This window comes from Artemia sp. Qi Xiang Cuo, chromosome 6 (genome assembly GCF_049724085.1).
Source record: "Artemia sp. Qi Xiang Cuo chromosome 6, ASM4972408v1, whole genome shotgun sequence".
NCBI lineage: Eukaryota > Metazoa > Arthropoda > Branchiopoda > Anostraca > Artemiidae > Artemia > Artemia sp. Qi Xiang Cuo.
The window spans coordinates 55,504,693-55,514,799 of NC_142799.1; the positions used below are offsets into that span (position 1 = coordinate 55,504,693).

At 39.7% G+C, this 10,107-nt stretch overlaps 1 protein-coding gene across 1 annotated transcript in view; it reads right to left on the bottom strand.

Moving 5' to 3' along the window:
- htt (huntingtin) overlaps positions 1 to 10,107 on the bottom strand; it is a 277,075-nt gene that overhangs the window by 51,949 nt on the left and 215,019 nt on the right. The window contains exons 23-25 of the mRNA XM_089091088.1: positions 5,484 to 5,659; positions 3,953 to 4,310; positions 1,540 to 1,805 (exon numbers count right to left, since the gene is read on the bottom strand). Coding sequence (XP_088947214.1) covers positions 1,540 to 1,805; positions 3,953 to 4,310; positions 5,484 to 5,659 — 800 coding nt within the window. The remainder of the gene's footprint in view (positions 1 to 1,539; positions 1,806 to 3,952; positions 4,311 to 5,483; positions 5,660 to 10,107) is intronic.

A 10,107-nucleotide genomic window follows, 5' to 3' on the forward strand; every position in this document is an offset into this window, starting at 1 on the left:
AATAGATACTTCAACTATTATGCAAGGGTTCTGAAACGCCGCAGCCATTTCCTTTCTTCCAGATTTCTACATCTCTTGATGAACAACAAAGAAGACCAGTTTCCAGCCAGCGACTTGTGAAGTTTTGAACTCATGAATAGGCTCGAATCTGTTGTAAATTTAAGCTGTGATTTGAGAAAGACTGATGAAAACATTAATGTTTGCGGTCAACATTGATCGCGCCGGCGGCACGCCGCCGACGTCTTACCAGTGGCACGCCGCCGTCATCTTACCGGCGGCGCGGCGCACTATTTTTGGCCCCGCCGCCACCGGTCTTTCCTCATCGGCGCGGCGCCGGGGTCTAATGGAAATACAACAAAAGGAAACGGGGAACGAACAATGCAAAAAAAGAGACACAAATAAAATACCAAAAATCAAATAAAAAATTAAAATAATAAATACTTGAAAAGCAAAACTGAAAAAATATATACACATAAACACGTATCGAATCTGAAGGAAAGGAAATAAAATACCAGCAGATAAAACACGAGGCATCACAAACCAAAAATTAAACAATAAACAAAAAAAAAGGGTAGAAGAGACTCTCACTTCAAAGAGATATCGTTTAACATGAAAACAAAATGAAGTGACTGTCCCTTGGCTCTCTTTATTCATCATTTATTAGTCCAAAGTTCAATTTTTATTCTCTGTTGTGTTTCTCAAGTCGTTCTATTTCTCACAGTTTTCACTTTTACATTAGCCTTTTTCTCTTTGTTTCTTCTAGCCCGAAGATAAATAGGACCTACGCTTGGCCTACGTCCTTGTTAAAGCATCTGCACTATTTCCTTTTTTCTCTTTATAATTATCCTTATTTATACTCTCTTGTCTTATTATTGTTATACCTACGTGATATAGTATTACTTGTAGCCTAGTGACCAGTAACGATATACCATTAATCTAAAGAGGGAAAACAACATAGCATGGAGTCGATAAAAGCGGTGCAGTTCATCTCTAAACATATAGAAAAGCAGGATTACCACCACACACAAAATGTTCAACTGAACACACTGACATAGGCTACGTTCAACTGAAATAATTTTATGATACCAACCAGTTTGGTGCTTGTGCTCGTCTATCCCCAGTTTCTCAAGCTTCTAACATATATGAACGTCGTCATACATAGCCTGAAGACACCTTGATATCCAACCTTTTTCTAACATTATAAGACCGGGAACATAGACAATTTTTGTCTGTGATTACCACCCGGGCACATATTTGTAAACCGCGGATGAAACTAAACTTTAATGAAAGATAGACAAGTTTTGATGTTGTAAAAGGACTATTTTCCGTTTGGAACAAAATCTGCATGGCAATCCAAACCTCATTATTTTTTATATCATTTTTAGGTATCATTACAAAACCAATTTTAGATATTTATTCCTACTGAAACAGACAAAATACGATGAACGAATACACAGTGAATAATTCGAGAACGAATGAATGAATGAATACAACGTAGACGAACGAAGACAATACAACAAAAGAGGTCAAGAGACGTACCGACAGACTTTAGACAACTGAGGTGACAATTTTTTTAAAGATGGGTCTTCATCAGTAAGTTTCACCATTTCCTTAATAAGGTTGTAATCTTCAACTGACTCTTCAAAGTGATAATAGGAAGAAAGTTCATGCTTCAAGCATGACAGAATAACTGGAATGTGATTTAAAAGTTCTTCCTCTAATCCATACTTTGTAGAAGCAACAAACAGCTGATCAACCGCTGTTAAATGTCTTAATGTAATAGCTAATGGTTTGTTCGCGGTAATCTAAAATACAAAAAAAGATTAAGCATAGGAACACCCTATACAGAAGAAAGGATTTCCTTCAGCCGTTAGGTTATTCCAATTTTATTAACTGGAAAAACAGATGAGCATAAATAAAAATCCATATAGCTAGGTGTCACCACAAGAGATGCTCTTTTAATTTTCAATAGGGTGAATATAGGTCAATAGCCGAGAATTTCCCAGCGAGGTAAAGACTGCAAAGAAACCTAATTTTGCCCGATTTTTGGGAAATCTTTCACGGTTTTAGAACGTGTTGCATCAATTTTCTTAGTCCTTCTCCAAAAGACATTTCCTTGGACCACGAACTATTGAGAAGCATCAAGCACCACTGGATAAAATTGTAGGGTCCGATTACTGGAAATTGGAGGGAATTCACCTCTGTGTTACGTCCAAAAAGACCCCATCTCTACTAGAAATTATAATTGTATATCCTAGGTTATCATCTCTACTAGTTTTTTATATATCCTCTTTAAATTCGAAGCGAAGTCAAATCATAGCTTAAAGAGCAGAAGGCTTTTATATACATAGGTCATTGATAAAGAGGATAGGACATGGGTTGACAATAACTAAAACTTTTGGCATTAGAACTTTTTTCTCATAATGCTTAGAAATAAAAAAGGCTTATTTAGGTGCACTTGCCCTGCACGAAATATGGCTAGTTCAACATAGGCTAGATATTTTCCACAAAACAAAAATAAAATGTGCTCAAGATATTGGAACATTTTCTTGTTTAGAAAATAAATAAGCAACGTGTAACAGAGGAACTGACGACTTGCGAAACGGTTCTGAATCAACACAAGCATTGAGCAAATGTTATTCTTTAAATGAATGTTTATACTTTGTTATAAAACAAACTTAAATGTTTAAACTCATTTGACTTAAAGATAGTCAAAAACGAATTTTGATGTAAATTCCCAAAAACCATGTTTCTAAGCCTCCCTTCCTTAGTTCAAGTTTTGAGGGTCTAGTTAGTTTTTAGACGACCTAGAATAATCTAGAAATATAAGTTCCGATAGAGGTAAGCTTTTATTTTAATATGAAATAGGCATTTTTTTTACTTTTCTGTCCTGCTAAACTGTTTTGGAAAGCTAAACTGAATGATCCCACAGACCAAGCAAAAAGCAAGTATTGGGAGACTGAGGGCCTATGTCCCAAATATTAAAAATTTGCGAAATTAATTCTCATATAATTCACCAATTTTAACGCTAACACTCTAACCCAAAAAATGAATATTGGCATGTAGTTGAGCTATACATTGAACTGTTTTACCAGGGGGAATTGAATTCTGATAGAACATTATCCCTGGACGAAAAGAAAGGAAATAATCACATTTGATAATTGCTCTGACAACGAGAAAATTGCACAAATAAAAAGAAAAAAAAACAACCAAAAAACAAAACCCATCAGCAAAAGCAAAAGAATATAAAAATGAAATCAATAATAATAGATAGAACACAAAATAATTTTAAAAGCAACAGTATCTATAGCATACCTATTCTAACAAAACAATCATGTAAAAATATCAATATAAAATCCTCAAAATACATTGGTTGAAAAGGCAACCATTTAAAACAGAAATTGAAGACATTATATGAAAATTACTAGTAATAAGAGCTCATGTAAAACACTTGCTGGGTTTGTTTTTAGTAAACTTGAACGCATGAATCATCTATATGTCAGTCGAAAGACACACGTATCTTTCTTTCAAAGAGCCAATAATGTCTTGAACGTTCGGTGGCAATATATACGACATTAAACTTGAGTCCACTTCAATTTAATTATATCTGAATTTAATTTAATTTGTTTTAAAAAACTTTGTATTTGACTTAAGATCAATTAAATTGCCCCTAAAATGTCAAGTCATACTTATGACAATAAATTCATAATTTAAATTTTTTTCATATTCCACATGCCTCACTTAAATTGTTCAAAAGAAATTTACTGCTACTAAATTAGACACCGAGGCACTGTCATTTTAATTAAATTTGAAAAAAAAAAAATCTAAATTTGATGAGCTTAAAAAAACTAGTAGAACAAAATTAAATTTGAAAAAAAACGTGGAATGACTGAAAAGTTTGATAGATATAAGAGAGGAACAAAAGAGAATAAATAAAAGAATTAAATTTTACCTCGAGACTCCGTGGCAAGACCCGTAAATATTCCTTAATCAGTTGCTTTTGCGTTATTTCATCTTTAACTGTTAAAACAATTTGTAACAGTCTAAGAAGATAATCATCCTCATCCTCAGAAAAAGACAATTCGAGCAGCCTTTTGCCCCACTTAATAACAACGTTCGATGATAAACTGTTTACAAGATTTTTCAACAAGTTCAAAGATGGCTGCAAATGCTCAACAGCGCGTTCTAACTTTTCTTTCTGAGCGAAGCTTGGAGTTGGAGTAAAACCAAGCATTACCACTGCATCTTCAATATTCTTAATCGCTGGGCGTGCTGTATTTAGAGGCGATATCTCGTCTGATTGGAGAAACCTTTAACAAAACGGTAAAAATTACAACAATAAATTTTAGTGTCATAACTTTTGGGTCTTTTAAGGATATATCTTTTAACAAATCAAGCTCCTTGGGGGTCCCCCAAGCATCTTTTTTTTGGGCAGGCAAGCATATCAACGTAATCTTTATGTTAACCCATACTTTTCCCAATGAAGGAGGAGTTGTTAACCCACGAACACCGTACTGCAGCGTTTGATTATTCTAAATTGTCGGGGCGGGCTGTATTTAGAGGCTACTTCTGGCCTGATCGGAGAAACCTTTAACAAAACGGTTAAAATTACGATAATAAATTGTAGTGTCATAATTTTCGGGTCTTTGAAGAATATATCTTTTAACAAATCAGGCTCCTTGGCGGTCCCCCAAGCATCTTTTTTTTGTGCAGGCAAGCATATGAAAGTAATCTTTACGTTAACCCACATTTTTTCCCAACGGGGGAGGAGTTGTTAACCCACGAACCCCGTACTGCAAGATTTAATTATTCTAAATTGTTTGGGCGGGCTATATTTAGAGATTACATCTCGTCTGATTGGAGAAACCTTTAACAAAACCGTTAAAATTACAACAATAAATTTTAGTGTCAAAACTTTCGGGTCTTTGAAGGATATATCTTTTAACAAATCAGGCTCCTTGGGAGCCCCCTAGCCATCCATTTTTGAAAAACAAGAACAAGATTTTCATCTAGTGAGCAGAATTGGAAATCGTAAAACTTTGGCATAGAATTTTGCAAAATCGACTTTAGTACAAGAAGAAGATAAAAAAAAAAAAAAACACCGAAAAAACAGAGAAAACCAACAAAACATTGAGCAACACTAGATGTTTTTAATGCTAACCATGGAAAAGTTTTCGTTTCCAGTCGCCCTTTTGATTTTCACTTGATTAGCAAGCTATTTTAATTACTGTTTTTTTTTTAGCTTCCACTTTTTAAAATTCTTATTTTTATGGAAACCCGTTTTGTTTCCAATTTATTAGTAATGCAATTTTGCTAGTCTTTTCCTCGTGCTTTTTTTTAGATAAAAGAATTAAAGAAAAACTCACTTTTATTGGAGCAAAAACCACTCATGTAATAGCCTCCGACAAAAAAAGAAAATAAAAACATCTAAAGAAAATTAAAAAAAAAAGAAGATTTAAACAAAAAAAAAATGTGAGTCTTACCCTTTTAGTTCTTCATTATCAATTTTTCTAATATCGTATTCGTATAGGTTTTTCTTTAACTTCGTTTTGATGTAGCGCTGCAAACACGGATTGGCATCATCTATAATACTTCTAAGAAACCGAAGCATAGCATCATTATGTGGTAGTTTTTGATTATTCAATACGAAACGCGTAATCTAAAATAAAAACCATTGCATAAAAAGTTGATATAAGTAATTAAATAGAACTACACAATGTCTCAAAATGTTCAACGACCAAAAATGGTAGAGAAAACTTCCTAAGCATATTGTACGCAACGGTAACATTATATTTCAAAATAATCACCTTTTAAAACATGGAATTTAAAATTAAGAACATTTATGGTAATTCTAAGGAAAGGGATTACATGAAATTGACCATTTAAGAAAGCTGGAATCCTACCCTTTTGGACTTAAAAAGATAGCGTTCAACTGTTTTTCTCAAGCTTTAAGGAACTCTTCTGTGTTTTTGTCTTCTGAGTATTGAAATTAAGCTGCCACACATTTGCTCAGGCTTAAGTGAGCTTTACTTAAAGGGGTTGCAGATAGCACGGTAAAAATGACCGAATTTATTATTAACTTTTGGGAAAATAGAACCGTATATGCCAGCTTTTGGAACTAGAAATTCTTTCAAGACAAACACTTACATTGATCGTTTTTGGAGGTTTTTGAGCTGACTATTTTAGAATTTTTTTTTTAAATTCAGTTTTTGAAGCTTTCATAATTTACAGGAGAACAAAATTGAGGTTTTAAAGTTTTTTGCAGAAACAATTTTTTTTCAAGAATTCGAGCCACAGAAAATCTTTGAAGATTATTCTAACAGGAATTTTATCTGAATTTTGCACAAAACATTTGAACACTTTTTCTTTAAAGATTACAGCATGTAATTGAATTCTCGGGGCTTCAATATAAACTAAAATACTCCTAAAATAATCCTATGAATGATATAGTATTTTATGTAGTTTTAAGTTAGTTTTTTTTAGAAGTTTTTTTTTTAGCTCATTTGTTTTTGGCTAAGTTAGAAAACATAATCTAAAAGATTTCCTATTTTGAAAAGATAGGAGATACTTAGTCTGCAATAAGGTGACTTATAAATGTTTTGATTTTTGTTTGTTTTATGTTGACGTCACATTTGTCTTGTATTTAATGTGATACCGTATCTTTCTGCACTTTATTTGTATGCGTTAAATGTATGGCCTAACATACGAGCTTTGCTCTGCTTTTGGCAAATCTTAGCACGCCTATGTTTATCTAACTCGTATGGGGGTAAATTCAAGTAGAGGAGGGGGTGTTACTCGTGACAGCACACCAAATATGGGCATAGAATACTGACAGCACACCATATATGGGCATAGAATACTGACGGGGCTCCAAATATGGGCATAGAATCCCTAGGGAGAACACGTGGTTAATGGGGTCAATGACCTAAATTTCACAACAACAACATCGACCTTGACATTCGCTGAGAGCGTGCACTTACAACAATAACAGCATCGACCTTGGAACACCTGTGCTGTCGACCTCAATTCACCTATCGTGAATCAATAATTCCCCTCAGAAACAACAAATTAATTCCCCTTTCTCGACAGATCAATCAACCAATGACATCATCTGTCAGACTTTAAGAATTTTCGCCTAGAAACGATTCTCCAGGAATAGATCCAAGTCATTAATGTCATTGCCTCGGAAACAGCTCTTTTGGTCGAACTCCAAAGGATATTAATAACCAAAGGCCATGGAAACAATTCTCCAAGAAACATCTTAGCGATGAATTATTTTAGCGCGCGAAAAGGTTTCTTATTAATTTGAAATGCATTAGCGCAGAGATGCCAAAAACAAAAGGAACACGCTGAAATTACGTTTAGGGATTATTTGGGCTAAACCGTTTTAGACAGGCTATGGAACTATTTCGGCGAAACAGTTAGAGACATTTTGAAAGAAGATTTTTGAAGAGATTTTAGAAGAGAATTTGAGGGTGAAACTCTGTGGTCATTATAATACACAAGTTCCATTTGAACAGTGTTGTGAGGTCCTCTAACCCAACCCCAAAGGGTGCCAATCCTCCTAACACAACCCCAAAGGAAGCCCCCGGTCCTCAAAGGCCCCCCAAGCTCCCAAAGGGCCACCGGCGCCCCCAAAGGCCCACCCAGACCCCCAAAGGCCATCCCCGGGCCCCCCAAAGGCCCATCGAGCTCCCAAAGGACCAACGGGGTCCCAAAGGCCCTCCACCGGTCCCCAAATGTCCCCCAGGCCCCCAACTGCCCCCGGACCCCCAAAGGCCCTCCCCCGGTCTCCAAAGGTCCCTCGGGCCAGAGAAGCGCCGCCGGGATGCGCTGTGGGCCATGAAAGCGCCGCAGGATGTGCCGCAGGGATGCGCCGCAAAAAAAGTAAACTAAAAAGTAAAAATTTCGAAATGTTATCCCCCAAACGCCCTCCTCAGACCCCCAAAGGCCCTCCCCCCCGGTCCTCAAAGGTCCCCCGGGCTCCCAAAGGGCCAACCGGCCCGCAAGGGTCCCCCTGGCCCGCAAAGGTCCTCCCCTGGTCCCCAAAGGTCCACTGGGCTTCCAAAGGAACTCCCCCGGTCCCCAAAGGTCCCCCAGGCCCCCAACTGCCCCCCGGGCTCCCCAAAGGCCCATCGAGCTCCCAAAGGCCCTCCACCGGTCCCCAAATGTCCCCCAGGCTCCCAACTGTCCCCCCGGACCCTCAAAGGTCCCCCAAGCTCCCCAAGGGCCCCCGACGCCCCCAAAGGCCCCCCCCCCCCCGCACCCCCCCTCCCCGGGGCCCCCCCCGGCCCCTCGAGCACCCCAAGGCCCAACGGGGTCCCAAAGGCCCTCCACCGGCCCCCAACTGACCCAAAGGCCCTCCCCTGGTCCTCAAAGGTCCCCCGGGCACCCAAAGGACCAACGGGGCCCCAAACGCCCTCCACCGGTCCCCAAATGTCCCACAGGCACCCAAAGGCCCTCCCTGTGCCCCAAAGGCCTACCCAGACCCCCAATGGCCATCCCCGGGCCCCCCCAAAGGCCCATCAAGGCTCCTGGAGATCAATGAGGATCTGGGACCATCATCGGATCTGGATCTTTGGTTCGGACCCATCCTGTTATTGGGATTTATCCCCCGTCTCGGATCTGATCGGTACCACCGGATCGTATATACGTGCGCGCGCGCGCGCGCGCGCGCGCGCGCGCGCGCGCGCGCGCGCGCGCGCGCGCGCGCGCGCGCGCGCGCGCGCGCGCGCGCGCGCGCGCGCGCGCGCGCGCGCGCGCGCGCGCGCGCGCGCGCGCGCGCGCGCGCGCGCGCGCGCGCGCGCGCGCGCGCGCGCGCGCGCGCGCGCGCGCGCGCGCGCGCGCGCGCGCGCGCGCGCGCGCGCGCGCGCGCGCGCTGTGTCGTGTGTGTGTGTGTGTGTGTGTGTGTGCGTGTGTGTGTGTGTGTGTGCGCGTGCGTGTGTGCGAACGTGTGTGTGTGTGCGCGTGTGTGTGTGTGCGCGCGTGCGTGTGTGTGTGTGTGTGTGTGTGTGTGTGTGTGTGTGTCGTGTCGTGTGTGTGTGTGTGTGTGCTGTGCACCTATGATTTGGGATGGTTAATTTGCTATTTTTGACTTTTCTGAGCTAGATTTCTTAGCCTTTCATAGGTGTGTCCTTTCAGAAAATTATGATTTGGGAGGTATAGTTTGCTTTTGGACTTTTCAGAGCTAGGATTCTTAGTCACTCATAGGTGTTTGTTGTCTGAAACTTCGAGTTTGGGATGAGTAGTTGGCTATTTCAGACTTTTTCTGAGCTAAGGTTTCTTAGTATTTCGTAGGTGAATGCTGTCTGAAACTTATGATTTGGGATATGTAAATTACTATTTCGGGCTTTTCTGAGTTAGATTTCTTAGTCTTTCATAGGCGCGTGAAGTCTGAAACCTATGATTTGGACTATGTAATTTCTTTTTCTGACTTTTCATAACCGGATTTATTAGTCTTTCGTAGGTGTGTGGTGTCTGAAACCTATGATTTGGGATGTGGGTTGCTATTTTTTTAATTTTCTGAGCAGGATTTCTTAGCCATTTATAGGTGTGTGTTGACTGAAACCTATGATATGGGATGGTTAAGTTTCTATTTCTGACTTTTCTGAGCTAGATTTCTTAGCCTTTCATAGGTGTGTCCTTTCAGAAAATTATGATTTGGGAGGTATAGTTTGCTTTTGGACTTTTCATAGCTAGGATTCTTAGTCACTCATAGGTGTTTGTTGTCTGAAACTTCGAGTTTGGGATGAGTAGTTGGCTATTTCAGACTTTTCTGAGCTAAGGTTTCTTAGTATTTCGTAGGTGAATGCTGTCTGAAACTTATGATTTGGGATATGTAAATTACTATTTCGGGCTTTTCTGAGTTGGATTTTTTAGTCTTTCATAGGTGTGTGATGTCTGAAACCTATGATTTGGGATGTGTAGTTTTCTATTTTCGACTTGTCTGAGCTAGGTTTCTTAGCCTTTCATAGGTATTTGTTGTCAGAAAATTATGATTTGGGATGTGTAGTTTGCTATTTCAGTCTCTTCTGAGCTAAGGTTTTCTAGTATTTCGTAGGTGAATGTTGTCTGAAACCTATAGTTTGGGATGAGTAGTTTGCTATT